This window comes from Corylus avellana, chromosome 2 (genome assembly GCF_965113065.1).
Source record: "Corylus avellana chromosome 2, dhCorAvel1.hap1.2, whole genome shotgun sequence".
NCBI lineage: Eukaryota > Viridiplantae > Streptophyta > Magnoliopsida > Fagales > Betulaceae > Corylus > Corylus avellana.
Window position 1 is genome coordinate 19,999,122 of NC_142491.1, and position 22,681 is coordinate 20,021,802.

The 22,681-nt window shown below is 34.1% G+C and overlaps 3 protein-coding genes across 3 annotated transcripts; 1 reads left to right on the top strand and 2 right to left on the bottom strand.

The window, feature by feature from the left end:
* Positions 1-1,716: 1,716 nt before the first annotated feature.
* LOC132169742 (Dehydrin family protein) lies at positions 1,717-10,525 on the bottom strand. The gene is made up of 3 exons (XM_088512617.1): positions 10,319-10,525; positions 9,732-10,094; positions 1,717-1,866 (listed from the first exon to the last, which is right to left on the bottom strand). The coding sequence occupies exons 1-3, from the start codon at positions 10,523-10,525 to the stop codon at positions 1,717-1,719; spliced, it is 720 nt and encodes a 239-aa protein (XP_088368743.1).
* Positions 6,048-9,267, top strand: LOC132167183 (late embryogenesis abundant protein). Its single transcript, XM_059578089.2, has 3 exons — positions 6,048-6,569; positions 6,866-7,051; positions 8,754-9,267. The coding sequence occupies exons 1-3, from the start codon at positions 6,108-6,110 to the stop codon at positions 9,039-9,041; spliced, it is 936 nt and encodes a 311-aa protein (XP_059434072.1). The 5' UTR covers positions 6,048-6,107; the 3' UTR covers positions 9,042-9,267.
* Positions 10,526-15,163: 4,638 nt separating the features above from the next.
* LOC132166987 (lysine histidine transporter-like 7) lies at positions 15,164-21,631 on the bottom strand. Its single transcript, XM_059577866.2, has 5 exons — positions 21,205-21,631; positions 19,063-19,196; positions 18,534-18,970; positions 17,085-17,216; positions 15,164-15,776 (listed from the first exon to the last, which is right to left on the bottom strand). The coding sequence occupies exons 1-5, from the start codon at positions 21,504-21,506 to the stop codon at positions 15,291-15,293; spliced, it is 1,491 nt and encodes a 496-aa protein (XP_059433849.2). The 5' UTR covers positions 21,507-21,631; the 3' UTR covers positions 15,164-15,290.
* Between the last annotated feature and the right edge of the window lie 1,050 nt (positions 21,632-22,681).

The following is a 22,681-nucleotide window of genomic DNA, read 5'->3' on the forward strand; positions in this document are numbered from 1 at the left end:
TACCTGCGCACACTCTTGATGGATACCACCTATGTGAGTGTGGAGGTGGTGCCGCTTCCTATAAGACTTGGGTAGGTCTCTAGAGCGCTCATGAAACCTAGGGGCGCATGGCCTGTATAAGGCGCCAACCCGCAGAACAACCCAATTTTTTTTTAATTCTTATTTATTTATTAATTTTCTTTTGGAGAAAGTTATGTGGGTGATAAGTTTGCTTATTTTATGAATTTGGTTAAAAGAGTCTAACTCTACTACAATTCATTAAGTTCTTACTTATTTATCCTAGTTGTGGTTAAAACTTTCGAGTACTACATTGATGCATGCTTTCAATCTCCTTCTATTCTAATATTTGTAACATGTGGGGGATTGTTGTGATGTTACAAATATTGATTTTTATTTACCTATTAATTTTTTGACCATTTGACAATAAAATCCATTGATGAGTTTTTATTATGGAAAAATCAGATATATGGTTGTTAGGGAATAAAAAATTTGTACAAACTATTGTTTAACTGCTAGTTTTAATGTATTTTTTACCGTTGGTTTTTACATTAAAAACCATTTGTCTTCAATATATAAGCTTTGTTGACCGTTTGATTTTATCTGTTGATTGTTTGATTTTTTGTTGACCGTTTGTCTTAAATACATGGATTATATGATTGTTGTTTTTTGACCGTTGGTTTTAATACATACATTTCATGATAATGAGTTTTAAAAGAAAAAAAAAAGATTTCTCATGTCTATATAAGCAAGTGTTTAACTTTGACAAATTATCATAAAAAATATTACTTTTTAGTAAGATTTCATTTTCATGCTCCAGAATTTTTCTTTGTTACCAAAGAGAAAAATAAAGTTATTTGCTACTCAATTTTTTCATCCTCTTCAATTTGAGAAAGAGTTGTTCATTTGATCTTCGTTACTTGAAAGTGCGTTCTTAACGAAGGTAGACTCTATAGTATAATCCTGGGAAGTTGCGTGTCAAGAGATCCGATCGCACCGAGTTATACACTCCGGGAGGCACGAAATCAACCTTTAAGAACAACGTTCTTGCGTTATTCTATAGCTTTGTGAGATTTTTCCTTACTCTATTTTTATTTATTGTATTCTATTTATCTTATTGTTAATTGTTTGGATTAATATTATTTAGCATCAATAAGAATTTTTGCACTATCCATTTAATTTTACAACACCCCCTCCCCTCCATCATCCTCTTTCTCTTAGCGAGCTAGCCTATTTACCTGATGCTCTTAACTCTTTGGGCAATTTTTTCCTTTCCCTTCCTCTATGCCTCTTCCCCCTCCTTTGGTCACCTTTTTATGCCCTAGGCTTTTGGATCAGCCGTTCTATGCCTGATCTACTATCCTTGCCGAACCCGCGTCGTCGCTCGCCCCTCCACCTATCCTCTTTGGCTCCGTCCAGGTTCTTCGCGATGTGGCCATTTTCCCCCGGCAACCTTCCTCCCAAACGTGGATTGTGTTTTGGGTTTCTTGTTTCTTTGTTTTATTTTCTTGTATTCTCTCCTTTCTTTTTGTTGCTAGAGTTTGTGGTGTTTGTTTCTTTCTATTTTTGCTTTTGTTGTTTCTGCTTGTTTAGGTACTCTTTGTGGGTGATACTCATGGGGTTTCACTCAAACTTTCCCATTCGTTTGAGTGCGCCGCAAATCTCCTCCGCGCTTGCTCCACCACCCACCGTCCTCTGCTTGGCCTTTTCTCTCACCCCTCATCGTGATGAGCTTCCAACGCCCTTTTTCGTTTTCGATTTTTGGCGAGCTCGCGATTGGCTCTTCTTTTCGACTACTGTCATCCTTTTAGTGTGCTTTTTTTTTTGTTGGTTATTTCGCTGTAATTTTGTTTGGCTTTCCTTTTTTTTGTTCTTTCTGTCTTGTTTTGTTTCCATGTATCGGTTTTGCTTTTGCTTGTAATAATGCTCAGTCTTCTCTCTCGATCTGCCAGCCTGATGCCCTTCGAGGTAGTTGATTTGGTCTAGACTTTCGGGTTGTGGATGTGAACGTTATCCTAGCTTTCGGGTCAAGGGGGATGAGTTTTGGCTAGGAGTTCTCTGCCCTCAATGCCGAGGAATGAGAGCCGAGGAATAAAAGGTACCTATACATTGGTTTGAGTTTGTTTGTCGCATATCTACTGTTTAATTTGAAAATTAGTCAGAAGTTAGCGAATTTTGTATGAGTTTGAAATGTAATACGTCATCTTTGACGCTTGTAACCTCGGAGCTTCAGCTATAGTTGTTTTAGAGCTTTGCTCTGGGTCGTTTGAGCTTTATGCTCGTTTATCAATGAATCAGATTGAACTGTTTCAAAAAAAAGAAGGATGAGATGAATGACTGAGATTTATAAATTTGAGAATTTCAAATTTAAAGGAAATTCTAAAAAATTTCGATCCGAAATTATGGGACCTAACTGCTCCAAATAGGCAAGCTTTCTTTCTTTCTTTGTTTATTTATTTATTTTGGACATGTCCACACAAGATAAGGGGGAAAGAGATTTGAATTAATGACCTCTGCTTCATGAAACATAATCCAAAATGGATTAAGTTACCCCTTGGGGACCCATATAGGTAAGCTTTCCTCTCTATTAAGGTGTCGGAATTTTTTGTAAAATTTGGACAACCGATTTCTATATGTAGACAAAAGAGCAATCGGCCTTGCCATTAGAATTGCTGAGGATTCAAATTTCCTCAATCAAGGAGCGGTAGTAGGCGTATTTGATGCAACAATTGTAGGTCTAAAGTAGCTCTTGTCCAATAGCGCCACTAAGTCAGTAGACCTGTAAAGACTGAAAGATCTTTAATTATATGATTAATACTTCCTCCATATATAGCCATTTGGCCCGTGAAAACTCATGTCTTTGTCAATTGTTCGGCGGGGGAACTTTCTTGTTTGGTGCCGTTGAATCAATGTCTTACATAATATTTATTTATTTATTTCATTTATTTTATTATTTTTCTTTCATGGATGAGTAAAGAGTATTACTCAATTCTCTTATTGGAAAGAGTATTACGTACATGATACATAAGTTTGGAAAGCATTCTCAAGAACGCCAACCTTTTATACAAAAGATATATATAATCCTCTTTTTGAAAAGCTGAATATATGTATGTTTGCTGAAGTGTTATTCATCGTCAAATCTAGTAAGTCCATGTTCACCTAGCCTTACAAATGATTTTGGTTGTTGACATCAATGTGTTTGTCGTTTATTTTCTTTAAATGTAACGTTTTGAACTAGTTTAGAAACGTGGGAACAAATTATGAGTTGTTTGGGGGCTTGGGTGTGACTTACGCTGTGTAAGAGATTTTTTTTTTTTTTTTTTTTGTCAGAATTACCACAAGAAGGTAAAATAGTTGAGATTTTCTTACACTTTGACATGAGGAAGAAGAAATGTAAATTGTTTTTGTTTTGGGAGGAAAATGAGTGGTACATTATTTTTTGTTTTGAGAGAGAAACAAACTAATAAATCACTTTATAAAAAAAATAGACTATTTATGCGTTGCCTTTTTATTTAGAAAATATAATGAGTTATTTAGTTTTCTTATAATAAGACCATAAAATATGGTATTTATTTTAACTCTTAAATATAATGGATCTGGGTCCTTAAACTTTTGGTTGTCACCGCATTAACCGATACACATTACTGTACCTAAAATGGAAGGCTAGCTTGAGACTCTTAAAAGAAACTGGAAATTAACAGAAGTGGGTCCACCGTAATAAGAGCTTGCACTTGATTGCCATTAAAAGGTCAGACGGGCTTCCTTGGAAAGACTGTTGAATTCCTCATCAATTACAGACTCAGACCGTAGATTAGATTACAAACCAGCAACCAAAAGGTAAAAACCGAAAAAGAAGAAGAAAAAAAAGGTCAATTAAATCCAACCATATAATATATATATATATATATATATATATATATATATATATATATGGGTCCAAGTCTGCAACCCCAACCTGCACTCCATCGGCCGCAGTGATCCCAAAAACCATCAACTACAGACTACATGCTGCCATGGCCCAACAATACCCTTACTCGAGAGCCCTCCCTTTCATGTTTAACTAGGGTTAAGGCGGACATTCCATACCACAGGGATCACTGAGCGTGCATCACCCGTGCCCCATTCTCATTCATTCCGGCCCAGCTGATCTCCCGCATCAAAATAATTGAAATTAATTTATTCAATAAATTAAAAATTTAAACACTACCAAATTAATTATTAATTTTTTTTTTTGGAGAAATTATTTTTTGCTTTTATGAACTACAACGCATTAGTATTTTTCTTCCATGAACTACCAACTATGATATTCGACCCCATGAACTATTATTTTGTGCCCAAAACCTTCTTTCTATCAGTCAAAGGCTTATTCCGTCAGTCAAAAGCGTTAATTAAGACGGTCTACCTGTTATTTTGCTTTCATGAACTATAATTTATGGTCACTTTACCTTATGAACACGTATTGTCACTTTGTCCTCATACATTATAACGCATTGTCATTTAAACCGTCTGAATTAACACATTTAACTAAAGAAAAGAGCATTTAACTAATAAAAGGAGATTTTGAACACAATAATTCATGAGATCAGGTGTCAATTAATAATTCATATTGACAAAGTAAAAATTCGTTGTAGTAGTTTCCTATTTTTTTTTTAAATAGCAGTAATCTACACAGATATCTTTCCATGTCCACACAAACAGTGAAGCAGCGTGTTCTGTCGGGCAAAGCGTGAACCATACGCCCACAGAGGATGCTAGTCCTAGGGATGACAATTGACAAGAGACTACACATTATTAATAAACATCCAACCTCGTTCCCTTATTCGAACTTCCTAATGAAAATATTTATGCATATTAATAGGATTTTTTTTTTTTTAAAGATAAAATAATAATATCAAATTAATTATATTTAAAGAATATTTTTATGTTTTTATTTTTTAAAAGAACAAATATATCTATATGGATATTTTCCAAAATTCTAATTCATCTAACCTTGCTCTTATGGTTTAAGTTTTTTTTTTTTTTTTTTTTTTTTTGCACGACTTTTAACCAACAAATGAGTAGAATATAATCACCATTGTTCACTTTGCTAGCCTTTTTTTATTTTTTTTTTATATAAAAAATATATTACACATCTTTCTTTTAACTCATATTTTTTACAAATTTATCATTAAATTTGTAGATTCGCAAGTCTTGTGTAAGAGCATTTATGTTGATTTATGTATATTTTTATGTAAAATGACTAATCAAAACTCACTTTATCTAGTTTAGCTAATAAATTTTAAAAGATATCATACATAAGATATTATATTTTTCCAAAATTCTAATTCATCTAACCTTGCTCTTATGGTTTAAGTTTTTTTTTTTTTTTTTTGCACGACTTTTAACAAACAAATGAGTAGAATATAATCACCATTGTTCACTTTGCTAGCCTTTTTATTTTTTATTTTTTTGTTATTATTATTTTTTATATAAAAAATATATTACACATCTTTCTTTTAACTTATATTTTTTACAAATTTATCATTAAATTTGTAGATTCGCAAGTCTTGTGTAAGAGCATTTATGTTGATTTATGTATGTTTTTATGTAAAATGATTAATCAAAACTCACTTTATCTAGTTTAGCTAATAAATTTTAAAAGATATCATACATCAGATATTATATTTTTCTTAAAAATCTTATTTTTTAACTTTTAAAATAAAAGAAATGTAGAAAGAGAAATTGTAGCAAAAATTTTGAGAAAAAAGATGTGGAGAAAAAAATAACATATTAATAAAATAAATGTATAAACAGTATATAAATGCAATATAAATGTATTTTATATTGGAGAGGCATATAATCTGATGTATAGATAGTTTTTTAGTGTTTTGTTTACTTATTTTGGATAAAAATAAAAAATGGATAAGTCTCATTAATTAATTAAACTTTATATATAATATTAAAAAAAAAAACATCGAAGGTCGCAATTCAAATACTTTCCACATAGAATAGAACTCTCTTTATATCGCTGAGTACTTTAGCAATACCTGTCACTTCCTTTCTCGTACACATAACCAAAAAAAACAGAGACAAGGAGAAAAACCCCACAAAACCTTTTGACAACTCTATCCATGGCTGTGACAATGCACGTGAAGTCGGACTCCGAGGTGACGAGCATGGACCAGGGCTCGTCGCCTCCGCGCTCGCCTCGTAGACCCGTCTACTTCGTCCAGAGCCCCTCGAACCACGACGTCGAGAAAATGTCCTACGGGTCCAGCCCCATGGGCTCGCCGCACCACTACTACCACTGCTCGCCGATCCACCACTCCCGTGAGTCCTCCACCTCGCGCTTCTCCGCTCCCCTCAAGAACCCCAGAAACCCCTCCGCCTGGAAGAAGCTACGGAAGGAGCCAGAGTCCGACGCCGACGCCGACGACGACGACGACGAAGACGGCGTCGGAGGCTTCGGTGGTTTGAGCCGCAATGTGAGGTTGTATATTTGCTTCGTTTTTCTCTTCGTCACTCTCTTCACGGTTTTCTCGTTGATTCTGTGGGGCGCGAGCAAGAGTTACAAGCCTAAGGTCTTCGTCAAGGTACTCACTCTCTCTGCCTTCACCGAGTCGACTACTCGACTCGGTTCGGGTGGTTCCCGAGTCGACGACTCAGTTTCTCGCTGGTGTACGACGTTTTAATTGTAAAATGAATCGTTAAAGCCCGCAAATCAAATTATTTTAGATTTTGTGCACAGGGATAAGAATGTTGCCCAAGTTATTTAATTCAAAATAATATATTTTCATTGTAAAATAATCTAAAAAAGTAATAAATTATTAAATTTGGAATAAAAAAACATGTAGGATAAATGTTTGTCTCTTTTGTTTTTCTGGGGCAGAACATAGTGTTCGGGAACTTCAACATACAGGCGGGGAGTGATCACTCCGGCGTGGCAACGGATATGCTGTCGTTGAATTCGACGGTCAAATTGGTGTACAGAAATCCTGCCACGTTCTTCGGCGTCCACGTCACGGCTACCCCGTTGGAGCTTCACTATTACCAGCTCCAACTTGCCTCAGGACAGGTCAGTAAAATTTTGTACGGAAAGTCTGTTTAATCCCTGCCAAAATATAAATGGATGCGTATTATTTTGTGGGTCGTTTGGTAATTTCGGAGTGGTTAGGCGTGGGGTCATTTCTTTGATGGCTTTGTGACCTTGGGAGGTGGGAGCCGCAGAGGAAGTTTGAATTGATTGGATATATTATTTATTAGGGTGCCTGCAAAAAAAGCTGCCACAAGGCTGCACCGATAAGAATCGGAGCCCCTGACGTTGGAAAGCTCGATAGGGTTAGGGTCCATTTTTGTTTGTATTTGCTTGGTTTTGTCAGCCAAGGTTGCTTGGGAGGGGATCTTTTGCATTGCTTGGATTGCTTGTTAGGATTCTTTGAGAGAGTGTCTGTAAAATTTTGTTGACTTCTGAAACATGGAAAATAGATTTTTAGACGTGGTTTCATCACAAACAAACAAAATAGCTTTGAGATAGGAAATGAGGACGGAATTGGTTAATGTGATATAAAAACATAAGAGAAATGCAAGAGGTCTTCACTTTTTTACTAACATTACGAGGAGCTTATTCATTTGGAGATGATTAATACAATTAATAAAGAAAAATACTATGAATATCAATGAATAAGCTACACATTATGTTAGTATTCATCTACCCTTAGCATTTCTCAAAATAAAACTAAAAAAAAAAAAAAAAAACTAAAAAAAACTAAAAATTGTTTTCACCTTCATGTCATATCAAAACCTTTTTCCAAACAAAAAACAAAAAGCATTCTCGCATTGGGAATTTCCTCCATTTGTCTGCTTGTAAAATCATGGCCATTTGATGGAAAATGTAGGCTAAAAAATAGACATGGGTACTTTAGTTGTAGGAAGTTATAATGTTAAAAGATTCTTGTACAAATGAAAAACAGAGGTACTTCATACATGGTTATTTCATAAACACAGATCAAGACAGAAGTCATAATGTCCTAACACAACTCAATAAACTTTAATACCAGCTCTATGGGATGGTTTACATAGATCTTTTATACCATTTGATCCTATTTAGGGTCATGTTCTCTCATTTACCTCTCTAGCATTGCAATGTACTATTGTAACGGTAAGTCTGTTTTAAACACAAAGGTTTACCTCAAACTGGTTTGAATTAATGATTTTGAGTTTGGACAAAAATTTCCCTCAAACATAGCTTAAGCTCAATAACACTATCAAACAACGTCGAAAGCATACCCAATCCAAAAAAGAACATAGATTTTAATCGGGGAGACAACCATAGTTTGAATGATTTTCAAATTTTTTTGTCATCCTCACAACCTGTCTCACTTTTCTCTCTCCCTTGTGTTCTTCTCTCTCTTTTCGAAATACAAGAGGAAGGGGGTAAATGAAAAAAAAAAAAAATCCCAAAACAATGACGGAGGCGGTGGCTTTCGGCAGAGGAGAGGGAATTGGTGGAATGGGAATTTTGTGGAAGATAACAAAAAAATAATATGGTGTCTTTTGTCTTTTTCAGCTTTCGTATTCTACGTTGACATGACAATTTCTTATTGAAGGGTACAAAAGGCTTGGTTTGTGCCGATTCCTATAAAAGTTACTTTCATTCAAATATTCTTTACTCCATTCTCAATGGAGTCCACTTTCTCGTTTGACCTTGTACATTTGGTGATGCCTTATGATCTTTGTGATGGTCTTCTCTAATTAACTTGTAACGATTAATGTAATAGATGAAAAAGTTTTATCAGTCAAGGAAGAGCCAGCGAACGGTAGTGACAGTTGTGCTAGGGCATCAAGTGCCACTCTATGGTGGGATTTCTGCAATTCCAGACCTGAGAGAGCACCATGTGAAAATGGCAATTCCAATGAACCTAACACTTGTGGTAAGGTCGAGGGCCTACATTTTGGGAAGACTTGTGAAGTCCAAGTTTTATAGAAGAGTCAGATGCTCTGTTACTCTTAGAGGCAATAGACTCGGCAAACCCCATAATCTGACAAATTCATGTGTTTACCAGTGAATGAGTTACACTTGTGTTTGCCATGTATATTGGGTGTCTCAAGTGGGAAATTCAGTTCTCTTTTTGGCCCGTAGAAATTTCTTTTTTCTTTTTTGTTTTCATCTTTACAAATCCAATGTACTAGTGTTTTAATTTTCCTGTAGCATCTTGGATATTTAAGACCTGCAAATGGATGAAGGGACAATGTAAATTTCATTTGTTGTATGTGAGATATATGATAACAAGATCTGCTAGGCTTTCATGTTTGAATGTTGACAATAGTGAAATTTATTCATGGATCAAGAATTGCTCGGGAAATATGATTTGTGGTAGGCGAAGAACGGAAACAAGGTTCCGATTTCGGTCAATGATGTCATATGCCCAATGAATGAAATGTAGAAACCCTGTGATTTGATGGGCAGTCAGTGGAGCATCAGATTTTGAAGCACAAGAACTTGAGAAGCAGAGATTAAACAGGTCCAAAATATCCCATTTCTACCTTTAACACTAAAATGGGTTCAACTGACGAAAATAGTCACTTGGTTAAGGCAAAGTAGATGAAATTTTGGCTATTAAAAGATGGCCTTTATGAGGCATTAAGCAAAAGTCCTACCGAAGGTACAAAAAGAAAAGAAAACAACAGTTGAAAAACAGACATCACACAATCAAGAGTACTTGTGCATGCACTTGAAGCACTTAAATCATTTAGATATCCTTCTTCTCTTCATTCTTCTGGCACCCTGGCAGCTTCTCCTTGATTTTCTCCAAGATTCCTTTCTTCTCCTTAGCCTCACCTTCAGGGGAATGCTCATTTGCAGCACACTCTGCAGAACCACCCTCTTCTGCCTTCTTGTGCTTTCCTGGAAGCCTTTCTTTGATTTTCTCTATAAATCCTTTCTTCTCCTCTGGGTTGGTTGCTTCTGCATTTGCTACTTCATTGTCATTCGCAACCGGAGTGATTGTGTCTTTACGGTTCCTATTGCCCTCTTCCTTTTCGCCAAATATTTTTTCCTTTAACCCTTTCTTCTTCTTCTTCTTTTTCTTTTCTCCTTCTCCATCTTCTTCATCACTAGACTGCACATTTTCAAAGCAAGCTGGGTTTTGTCAGTGAATAATGATGACGAAATGAACTGTTTGCTTATTAAACAATATGCATGCTTCGATATTGTAGCGTTATCTCCTTCACTAACTCAATGTCAGATTGATAAATCCTCATTTCAAAAAACTTAAACCGATAAGAAATGATGAATTTGATTATTTAATTTATATTCTAACATAAGGGTAAAATGAGAGCTTACCGAGCTAGAGTTGCTTTCAGACTGGTGGAGCTCTTCCATGAGAGTGAGCTTCTCTTCTTCCTTCATTGTCTCCCCATCTGTCATGGCCACATCCTCTTGGGGTTTCTTTTCCTCTTTCTTTTTGAAGAAAGCTGCAGAATTCATCGATTCTCCTGCATCCTTTGGGGCAGTCTCACTTTCCAGGCCGTTTGATTGCTGATCTGCCATGATTATAACGTTAGCAAATAATAGAAACAGAGCTTTGGAAACTTAAATGACGATGATGGTTATACTTATACTAGGCTGTTGGTTTTTACAGTTGAAAGTGCTGCTATTTATAGGCAAAGCAATGGTCAATCCAACTCAAGTAGAGGGAACATGGCTGATGAGGCCATTCTATTTTATTGCACAGATTTTCAAAAGATAAATGCTTCAGTGTACTTTCTGAAGAAATTCATGGGCCTAACTCATCTTATAAAACCGGTTCAATTAGAAAGGGTTGTCCACTACTTATAAACACGCCCAAGGTCTTATCCACAAGTAATGTAGGATTATTCATAACACCTCCCCTCACGTACAGGTCAGTATTTTTTTTAGTCATTGCCATGGGGTAAGTACTATGGGCTCCATTCATCTAAACCCTAAAAACTGGTTCAATAAGGCTGTGTTTGACAACCGGTTTTGGGGTATGTGCGTTGGCTATGCACTGTTTAGTAACTTTGAATGGGTCTGCCAAAAGCTACAGCATGAAAGACAGAGAACAGTGCACTTACTTCAAATAATGCGCCCATTTTCAGCTGCAGTTTGCTTATTTGAAGCAAGTGCACTGTTCACTGTCTTTCATGCTGCAGCTTTTGGCAGACCCATTCAAAGTTACTAAACAGTGCACCGCCAATACACATGCCCTAAAACCGGTTGTCAAACACAGCCCAAGAGAGGGTTGCCCACTCCTTATAAACACGCTCAAGGTATTGTCCACAAGCAATGTGAGATTATTTATCAACACTTTCCAATCACCATTACATCCAAAATTTATTAATGATTCATCTGAAATCTAAAATTCAATAGAAGAGATGATTTTGATCTCATTGCCCTGCAAATATGTACGGGTATGCATTGGAGAGAGCTTAAACATGGGGCTTGTGTTGGCCATTGGGGGAGAAAACCAACAAGGGTCGGTGACTCGGTGTGGCCGGTGCGCATCTACCAAGAGGTTCCCTTTGGCTGCTAAAGTGGGAGATTTCGAGATCAGGAACTTGTACAAAGTTGACGTGGATTGGTTAAAAACTTAAAACATTTATGAATAAATTACATTGGTTTAGGTGTAATTTTATTGCTTTTAAGGTCCATTTGAGATAAGCGAGCACAATGTTATGGACTGTTTTCAATGAATAAAGTTTTACTTGGTTACATTCAACTATACGAACAAAGCTAAATGCTTTCACTTGTGTGTATTGGAACTTTGAATATCTCAAAAAATGAAACATTTGTTTTGTTTTTGTTTTTGGTTTTTTAGTGTTTAGTTGTTTATTAAAACTATCCTATAACCTATGTTCATTATAATTTAATTTTGATTTTTTTTGTTGTTGCGAAAACGTATTATAAATGAAAAAAAAAAAAGGTTTATATATAAATTTATTAAATTCAAACAATTGTTTATTTCGGTTCTATAGTGACAGTTGACGAAAATGATCATCTCTATTTCAAATCTCCTCTATTTCTTTCTTTTAGTGCATTTTGAAGGGTAGTGTTATCCAAAAGTTTTACATGTCCCCAAGGGGTAGCTCAATCGGCTATGAACCACGCCTCATGAAGTGGAGGTCACTAGTTCAAATCCCCCCTCCCCCTTCCCTTATGTGGACATGTCAAAAAAAAAAAAAAAACACTAAAATGCTACTTGTCACCTTTTTATTTTTTGATAAAACTACTTGTCACCTTTTTATTTTTATTTTTTGATAAAACTACTTGTCACCTATTAGCCCCCCTAACACCATTTTTATGCTAATTTTCAACCTGCATTTAATTAACCAATGTTAGTGAAATTTTTGTTTTTGCCTATTTATCATTTCTTATCACCCGATTCGCAAATAAATATGAGTAATTTGTAATGTAAACATGTCAAGGAATAAGAGAAAACTATTGTCTCTAAGGATTTCAGTTGTGAATATAGGTCATAGGTCAAACTATATAATTATTGTGTACCTCTTTCTTCTTCCATCTATTTTTTTTATTTTTTATTTTTTGTATCAGTCCATCAAGCTATTGTCTAATGCTAGTCTTCGATTCCTAAAGGCATTGTGGACTTCAAGTTCTGATTTCTTCCTTTTCTGGCCAGTGCCTCCATAGCATAAGACTAGGGCCGACTCAATGTATTTTGGAGCTTTAGGCGAAACTTTGAAATTTGGCCTTATTTTTTTAAAAAAAGTATATAAAAATAAAAATAAATATTAATATTATATTTTTATTTAAAAATCATTCTTCTCGCTTTTTGAGATGCAAAATTATTGATTGTGTTTTTATATTCAAGATTTTCTAACATCTTTTGTTCAATTGATAATATGGCTAATCCATTTAATTTCTCTCGTGACATTGTTGATCTTAGGTAGAATTTTATCAATTTTAATTTTGAAAAACTTATTTCTGCAGAAGCAATTGTAAAAGGTATTGTCAGTAAATGCATTTGGAAAAGAAAGTCTTTTTATATAATTTAATATGTCAATTGGAGCACTTTCTTCTATTTGTAAAATTTATTTTAAAACTTTTAATTCTGAAAATAAATCTAAACCATCAAGATCATGTTTTAGGAAACCTTCTAGATTAAGACATTTATTTTGCAAACCATCATCATTTAGTGATTTTAATTTCTTAAAATTAAATAAAAAACCAAAAATATTTTCGTGTATTTGAAATTGTTCAAACCTACTTTGAATTAAAGAAATAGCTTGATCTACTATATATAAGAAGTAATCAATTCTAAAAGATTCTTCAGCAGATTGTGTTGTCTCGTCATTAGCATTCTCATCAATATTTTGATTAATTTCTTGTTCATTTATGAGTTTTTACCTAAATTATCATCAATATTTTGTTTATTACTAATAACAAATTTATTTAGAGCTTCTCTTTGAGATTCAATCAATTTGTCTACTTTTCTCTCTCTCTCTCTCTCTCTCTCTCTCTTTTCTTTTCTTTTTAATTTTTGATTTTTTCATATCCAGATGCATATTTTCTAGCGGACATTTTAATTAAAAATATTAACAAATTAAACAAACACGATTTATCAAAAAAAAAAAAAAGACTATAATAAAATAAATCACAAAAATAGAATAATAAAACCTGATTTGGCAAAGGAATTATAAAACAGTTCTTGGAGACTCGGAGAGAAAGAGAAAATTAGCAATTTATCACTTAGCAGATAGACAGAGAAAAGAAACTCAGAAAATGGCGAGCAAAGAGGAGAGGTAGACAGATAGAGAGTGGTATTTAAAATGCCCAAAGTAGCCAGCATTATACTCTATGAAGTCTGTGTTTTGCCATTGCCTATCCCTAGATAATATAATAGGAAATAAATTAATAATATTTTATTTGTAACTATGAGAATTTCTCACCAAATTCTCATCATTTATAAGAAATCAGTTTTTTTGTCTTGAATTATTTTTAGAATTTATAATGGACTTATTAATTGAGGCTTTATTAAATTGAGGCCTCAAATTTTGATGAAATTATTTTTTGGGTCTTATTAACAAAACTTTGGGCCTTAAATTTTTTTTTTTTTTTGCCCTTTTAAATTGCGACTTTTTTATAATTGCGACTTTATTTATATTATTTACTTATCATGATTAGAGACCTTAAATTTTTATAAAAGAAAAAAAAAAAATTGGGCCTTAAATTCTTTTTTGGTCTTTTTTTTGTTTTTTTTGTCTTATTAAATTGGGGGCCTTAAGGGAGGGCCTAACTCGCTTAGGGCTTGAACAGGCCTGTATAAGACTCCTCACCATTATTCAATGACATTTTGCCTCAAATTTCTGTCTTCCAAGCATTCTATCAAGCTTTTGACAACATCAATATATATAAAGCTTGTGAGCGATTTACACAACCCTACAAAAATCAACCAAATCGAAAGTCGCACACAGTACTAGATCTTCTCTAGTCGAGCTCATGATTTGAGTTGCATGTCTTCGTCATGCACATGATTATTGCTCACTTGAGTTCACATCAAGTTTTCACCCAGGATCTCATTAGCTTCATCCAATGGATCTGGTGGTCAAGCTCATAATAAGTTTTTGGTGCTTGCCATATGAGATCCCGGTCAAAAAAAAAAAAAAAAAACCGATATCCTTCGCTTTCTAAACTCTAATTTCCATAAAATTTCACCTTGAGTTTCAAGATGTTATATAGAATATATGATATGATTCCATATTGGGTTTAAATTTCTTAATCTTATCTTCACCTTATCCGGATTCTCATATAAATTGAAGTAATTTATAATATAAACACGTTAAGCAATAAGAGCAAAATGTAGCCTCTAATGCTTCTATCTGTAGATGTAGGTCATAGACCGAACCACATAATTATTGTGTCCCTCTCTTTTTCTTCTTCCGTCTCATTAGTCTATTACGAGTTCTTTTTAATGTTGTACCGGTTACCTGTTTGTTTGGCTTAATAAAACTCTGTTTCAAAAAAGAAGTAATTACAACAGAAAAAAACTGTCTAAAAACCCCTTTTTGATGTTAACTTGAATAGGTCCATCCAATTCTAATTTATATACCAAATAAATGTTGATTAAGAAACTTGGTGTTAACCTAGCTAGTATATATAATACATATGTATCTAACATCCCAAAAAAATTTCTTGATTTTAACATAAGATTGTTCACGTGACACTCAATATATATACATGAAACCAACAACTTCGTAGCCACGTACTCTAGCAAGATTATTTATATAACATTCAAAATGGGTTAATTAATATTTGTTAATTAATCCTTAGTCTCATATTAAGGCTTGAAGAAGTTGGCATGTAGGCCTTTGTCAGCCAAAGTCCAGGCCGCTGCAACAGCTAAAAGAAAACTAAAAACAACGCCGAAGCAACCGAGCCCCAAGTTGAGAGACCAGGCAGCACCATTTGGGCGGGGCTTCTTCAGTGAAATCCACATGAAACATGGATAGGCAAGCGTCAAAGGCAACGTGATGCCTCCCACAAGAGGAGCCAGGCTTCCCAGGAAGGGAAAAGCCACTGATATAAAGAAAACCAGCCCCCCAAAGAAGAGGCGTAGGGCAGTGCGAACCCACCTTGGGCATGGCTGCTTCATCTTGGTTGTGTATCTGAGTTCCAGATTGTCGAAAACTGGCATTGCGTAGATTTGGAATGTGCATAAGCAGCTCACGATTACCAGTGCGTAGATTAAGCCCATCGTGAACTTGGATGTGCTGTGCCCATGGATTTTCGAGAAGGTGCTCAACAATCCTCCGTTGTATGGTATCTGGCATTCACAGCGAACACACCGTCATCAAATAGGAAAAAAAGATTGTATTTGTCCAATAGGTTAAGCTATGGGCCTGACCACTACAGATTCTATCTTAAGAGGGTCCAACCATACCCAGATAGGTACGTTCTGTACCCATCTAGACCAAATACTCAAAAAAAAAAATAAAAATAAAAAATAATAATAATAAAAAAAAGCAAAAATAATGGTTGAGAAAACATGAAATAATAATTAGGGTTAAATATTTTTTTGCCCTTCTAGGATTTAAACTCTTTATTTTTTTTTTCTAAGGGTTTCATTTTTATCGTAGGAGGTACTTGTGGTTTTCATAAAGACAGAGATGATACTTCCGTTAAGATTCCGTCCAAAACTTAACGGAATGCCATGTCAGCACCAATCAAATGTCGACATGTGTCATATAATTAATTAATTAATTTTTTTATTTTTTTTTTTATGAAAAAATATTTAAAAAAAAATTAAAAAGATTAAAAGCTTATATTTTTTCAATAAAAAAAAAAAAAGGGAAAAAATATATTGATTGATCTAGATCTTTCACAAAGGTCCATTTCAATGGAGGATGAGCATGACATGCACCTAAGCTTATCTAAATTTGTGAAGAACAAGTCCCTATTTATTTCTATCACTAAACAAGACATTATTGCTTTTGTGAAAGCAACAAGGTGGCTTTGACTCTCATCCCTTTGAAAAGGTGGCATAGGATAAGACATAACAAGATAGGCCCTATCATCACAACATCCTGCTGACACGGAAATAAACGGGTTGACCCAATAATGACCTAAACCTATTTAGATTAAACCTAAATCCTATAACTTTGTGTCGTGCTTGTGTTTGTGTTAGGTTTGCATGTTGTGTCAAAATTGTCAGCCCTATTCCCAAGTGGTATCAGAGTCGGAGTTCATAAGTTCAAATTCAAATTAAGCTATTAGGACAAGTAGTGATTTAAATGTGTACTTTGCGAGAAAGGTCAAATTTTGTTACATATAATGAAGAAATACAAGACTTTCAATCTTGTTTTTCACTCTTAGTTTTGATAATAACGACACCCAGTTTTCATTCATGGATGTGGGCTGGGTCTCTCCCGTGTATAAACTAATCTGACAGTTCATGTTGTACTTTTTTTTTTTTTTTGATGATCAAATGCGTTTATATTGTACTTATTAATTAGGTCAGCTATTAAAATATATAATAGTCTGCATAACACTTATACCATATTTATAAATTAACATAACAGTCAACGTGACGATATATATATGAGACAAATAAAATAAGATAAAGTTTGCTTGCCTGGTTTCCATAAGCCCAAAATCCAGCGATTGCGAGGGGAAATTGGCACATGGCAATTAGTGTATATGATACTATCACTCCCTTCCACATTCGCTTATGGGATGGGTGTTTTGAGCTTGAAGGCAATGTTCCCTGCACCATAATTGCATTGTAATCACTATGAAAATTAAGTTTCATTTCCTTGGAACATGAATAAAAATAGTAGCAATTGCTCAAAACATAATTAATAGTGGGTTCCAACATAGGACCTACGACCTACCTTAGGTACTGGATGCAATAAGTTCCCACCTCATTACTATTACTGGGTTTATTTATTTAGCAAGTGTTTACCTGACTAAAATGTAGAATTCATCTATTCAGATAAGTAAATTCTATCGAGATATTAATTGTTCGAACTGATTGTAATTCGGACAGCCAATCACATGGAATCCTAGTCTATTTCGGCCAAAACTCTACGATTATTACAGTGGCGGAGCCACATAGGCATTTGGGGGTGCCACAACACTCCTAAAGATTTAATTTTTTTTTTCCCCAAAAATTTTTTTAAAAAAATTTCCATGGATGCTGCTGTGTATGGTAAACTTTAATAATGCCAAAACTTAATACATATGTATGGTAACAAAAAAAAAAAATCCTTATTTAATACATATGTATCTTAAACTTTAATATCCATATGATTGTTTATTTTGTTGTTTAATCTTTATAAACTTTGATTGTCTCTTACGAGGTCGTGACTTAATTTGAAAATTTTAGGTTCATGAATAAACTCTAGGTTTATAAATTGATTGATTTAACTTGCTGAGAGCTTCAATTTAGATTTAATACTTGATGATTTTGTACTTCTAAGATACCGTAAAATGCAGTTTTAGACACTTATTATTATTATTATTTTTTTTTTTGTATTTCTGTCTTTTTGATATATATAGTGCCGGCATATTACATTTCTAATATATCAATTTGAGGACATATTTATAAACTTTTATAGATATTTTTTTGTGATGCATATATTGTGTGAATTACCAAATTGAAGTTAAAAAAATTTTAGCGGCATCCCTAATATGAATTGTCTAACTCCGCCACTGGATTATTATTGCATCAAATATCATATTTCACCAAAAAAAAAAAAAAAAAAAAAAAGGAAAAGAGAAAAGAAAGAGATCATTTGGATTAAAGTCGGATCACTTTGCCCTTGCACCACCACCCTATCACAATAACTATGTTGGGTCTTGAAGTAGGGCCAAGGTTGTGGGTGGGTTTCGAGTCATATTAAAAATTAAATATAAGATCATATAGGTTAATACAAACCCGATCAATTTAATTAAACGAGCCAAATTGAATCTTAACCTCCTAATTTTATATTAGATTCGTATTAAATTTGTAAATTGTATGAAAAAATTGATAACCCTGAACAAAATATGGTGGGTGTTAAAAAAGAAAAGAAAAACTGACCTGTATCTCAAGGACAACATTATGACCTCTAAAAACAAGAGCAACGATCCCAAGAGCATTAAGAATTCGACTAATTTTGCCCATGTCAGAGTTGGCGGGCTCAGATGGGCTGTAGGACACCCCGCTGGGCCTACCCTTGGTGATTGAGAGAACCCAGATGAGAGTACAGAATCCGACGCCTGTGATGCACCCAATCAGAGACGTCCAAGCTATGGAGTGCAGATTGGGTAGCTGGGCTATAAGAATTGCTATGCATGTGAACACCAGGAACCACTCTGCACCGCTCAATGACTTGGCATGACACGTGCCTTCACTATCACACATTATTTTGAAGAAGCTTTGCATGGCCCCACCGCCTATGATAATCAGCATCGCACATGAGCCCCCTGATAGGTACATTATTGGAAAAATTGCCAGCAACTTCCCTAGCTTTGGACCTACATTTCAATTATAAGGACTTTCATATTAAAAAAAAATACAAATCATAACTTAAAAATTTTTTTTTAAAAAAGAAAAAATTAATGCTCACCAAACGAAGCGATTGCAAGTTGGAGGTATCTGCTGTAGCGGATTCCGGCGACGGATTCGTGGAGTCTGACTAGAATCCAGATGGTGTAGAGCTGCCACACAAATGCTATTGACAAACATATGATGCCCCATACCCTGCAATCAATGGAGTTGAATCAAAATGATTAGATTTTCGTCGGAAGCCAAATATCATGGACGGGGATTAACGGTCATTATCGGCCTAAATTGTTAGCAATTTGAACAACGTATGTAAATGTCAAAAGATTAGTCATATATAATTAAGTTCTTTTACCAGGACTGAAAATCTCAATCTAAATAAGATGGCCAAATTGTTAAGCATGGACCACACTGTGATGTTACTTGTCGCTAATTAAGTGTGCATTCCTCCAAATTATTTCAATGTTCAATCGTTCTTGTTCATGTGCTTGTGGCCGATAATGTCGGTGAGACTGTTTTATATAGTCTTGTTTTAGGTGTATATTATTTAAAAATAAAAAAATTAAAAAAAAATACTTGCTCCACTAATTCCTTATTTCTCTCACCCGATTTTTAAAAAATAATATCTACTTAAGATTAAGAGAACACCATGAAAACATCAGGAGAACACATATTATCATATGTATGTATGGTCCTAAGTGGATATTATTTTCTAGAAAAGCAAAAAAGAAACTGACCACCCCCGTCCCTTATTTCTCTTGCTTAATTTTTTAAAAATAGTATTCGTCCAAAAGCGAAAAAAAATTACTAATTTTTTTTTTAAAAAAAAACACCTAATATTTCTCTTATTGTGAATGGTGTAAGAACACACAGAGCTTAATAGTCAACAGAGAATTTTGTGATAAGTTTAGTTGGTCCACCTGTTACGAAAAGTCAATTGGTGGACAGAGAGATCTGTTATAACTTCTAAGTTTATTATATTTGATTAATAATAAATTAATAATAAGAATATTATTATTATTTTATATTATTTGAAGATACACATCAGAAAATTTACAGTGAATTTGTTTTTTTTTTTTTCTTTATTTTAATTGTGTAAAATATATATATTTTTCTTTTAAAATAATAAGCTTCTAGTGAGTCTTCTCTGATGAACCTAAGACTCATAAAGACTAGGAGAAAATCTAATTAATTAACGTATAATTAATATTTATCCGTCCTTTTCTCCTAGAACCAGTAGGTGGGACAGACAGATCTGTTCTAACTTCTAAGTTTATTATATTTGATTAATAATACTCCTCAGAGGTTGGACAAGTATATTCAATTTCGTTATATAAAAAACCAAAAAGAAAGCTACTTAAAGAATCTCTCCTACTGGAGATAAAACAATTTAAAGATCAACCCAAAATAGAATAACGTTGACGGGTCTATTTCTACTGACCACCGGAATCGACTGGGGAAGCCGCCGGGAACCCGGTTTCCGGCAAATCCAAAAGACCACCGACAAGTCTGCTGACCTTTTGATTCTCTAAAACCGACAAGTTTAAAAATTTTTAATTTAATGTATAAAAAGTTTATAATGTCACCCGTTAAGGTTCGGTAATAAACCAAAAGATAAAATAAAGATGTAAAATGACATTTATAGTTTATACCCTTTAAACTTATAAACTTATAAAATTATCTTAATAAAATATTTTTTTTTTTAAAAAAAAAATTAAATCCTAAAGAATTTTTAAAGTTAATTCAAAAGGTTTAAATTTCCCCTAATTTTTACCCGTCCTTTTCTTCCATTACCTGTAGGTGGAAAGAGAGATCCAAATCCTAAGTTTATTAAGTTTATTCTATTTCATTATATATATATATATATATATATATAAACAGTAAAAAAGAAGAAGAAGAAGAAGAAGCCATTTATAGAATCTCTCGTACTGTGAATAGAAAAACGTTGACGGGTCCAGTTCATCTCTACCGGTCACCGGAATCAACTCGGGAACCCGGTTCCCGGCAAATCCAAAAGACCCGGAAAAGTTTGGTAACCTTTCAATTCTCTGAAACACACATGAAAAAAATCACAGACCTTTTGATTCCATCTCTTTTTTTCTTCTCGTGTTTATAATATAAACAATGCATGAAAAGATGAATAATAAATCACAGGCTAGGAAAGATATATAAATATAATATAATATAATATATATATAAAGCTTACCATCCGAGTGTAGCAAATGCAACAGGAAGAAGAAGGGCTTGCATTCCAATCCCGGAGCAGAGTATATGAAAAGTAACAGAAAAGACGTTGCCATTTCTGGACTCGGTGATGGGAAGCCAAGCTTCTTGTGGGTTGTGCCAATTTGATGGTTTAGAAATAATATCCGGACTATCTGCGACGGAAATGGCGAATTGGTGATCATCTTTCCCATCTTGCCCTCGCTCTTGCATTTCATCATGCCTTCTGGAATGGTGGAGAGGAATTTCAGAACTGTAATCTGCTTCCACCACTACCTCCCCCATGGCTGCTCCTCCCGGCCTCCCCTTACTTCGCACAACTCTGTGGGTCAAGTTTAATAGACCACCGATTGCGAGGGGAAGTGTCTATTTCAGCGGTGGCGGTAATTGGGTGGTGATAATTAAGAAGGCTTGACGGGTGGTTTTCGGGTCGCCAATTATCTCTCAAATAACCCGTTTATATATATAGAGAGAGGGATAATTATATAGAAGAAATTCAGCTCCCCTTGTTGGGAGTTGGGGGTGTGAATTGTGATCATCAATCACTACCATATACGTTTGCTTCAAGCGTATATCATGACCTGGAATACATGTCAAACAGTGACGTCATTCTTGTGATGTTGTTACGGTGACGTATGTTGTATGTTGTTGTCTTTCTTTTTTCCCGTGTTCAGAAACGGATCGAGCTTGGACCCTATTAATAAAAAAGATCATGCGCGATACACGCTATGAATTAACTTTCTTTTTAATGTGTATGAAATTATTTATTATTTTTTTTTTCTCAAAACATTATGATGTGAGCCAGCTGTTGCGGTCCTGTAATTTAGAGGTATTTTTAAAATTTGTGTTGGGGACTATGTTGGAAGCTTGGGAGTTGGGAGCTACATGGTTCTGTTCGTGGCTATTATATATATAACATATAATGTAGTTTATTGAAATCCTTAAATTACATGCTGACACGTGTTAACCAGTTATAAAAGATTATGAAAGTCTACATATGTAACATATTCTTCTCAAATTATTACCTAATTTGACAATGTTATTGCTTAAATTTTCAATTGTAACATTGTCTTCACAGAATATAAAAAATTGTCAATTTCTTCAGGGGCCCGAACCACTCCAGCCCCTCAAGCCATAAGGTGGTCCAATTTTTATTTTTATTTTTGAAAATTAATTTTTGCCTCCCAAACTAAATATTCTAATTCTGTCGCTGAATTTATTCCTAATGACGAAAATGCTCTTAATAAAATTAAAATTAAAATTATTTTTTTATAAAAAAATAAAACTAAAAATGAAAAAAAATCTTTTTTTTTAAAAAAAAGGTGTAGCATTATTCAAGGAATATGTATAATGAGTTCAAATCACAAAGTCTTTAAGCGTGGTAAAGATGTTATAAAAATCTTATTTATTTATTTATTTTTTAAATGTGTTGATACAAAAAACATTAAAAAAAAAAAAAC

Excerpts from the sequence above, each read along its gene's own strand:
- LOC132167183 (XM_059578089.2), top strand. The coding sequence starts at position 6,108 with ATGGCTGTGACAATGCACGTGAAGTCGGACTCCGAGGTGACGAGCATG. Across the intron at positions 6,570-6,865 it reads AGCCTAAGGTCTTCGTCAAG|AACATAGTGTTCGGGAACTT; the intron begins GTACTCACTCTC and ends TTTCTGGGGCAG. Across the intron at positions 7,052-8,753 it reads TCCAACTTGCCTCAGGACAG|ATGAAAAAGTTTTATCAGTC; the intron begins GTCAGTAAAATT and ends TTAATGTAATAG.
- LOC132166987 (XM_059577866.2), bottom strand. The coding sequence starts at position 21,506 with ATGGGGGAGGTAGTGGTGGAAGCAGATTACAGTTCTGAAATTCCTCTC. Across the intron at positions 18,971-19,062 it reads ACTTGCAATCGCTTCGTTTG|GTCCAAAGCTAGGGAAGTTG; the intron begins GTGAGCATTAAT and ends ATTGAAATGTAG. Across the intron at positions 17,217-18,533 it reads ATGTTGTCCTTGAGATACAG|GGAACATTGCCTTCAAGCTC; the intron begins GTCAGTTTTTCT and ends ATTATGGTGCAG.
- LOC132169742 (XM_088512617.1), bottom strand. The coding sequence starts at position 10,525 with ATGGCAGATCAGCAATCAAACGGCCTGGAAAGTGAGACTGCCCCAAAG. Across the intron at positions 10,095-10,318 it reads CTGAAAGCAACTCTAGCTCG|TCTAGTGATGAAGAAGATGG; the intron begins GTAAGCTCTCAT and ends GAAAATGTGCAG. Across the intron at positions 1,867-9,731 it reads AGAATGAAGAGAAGAAGGAT|AAAAAAAAGGAAAGCCAAAC; the intron begins ATCTAAATGATT and ends GACAGAAAGAAC.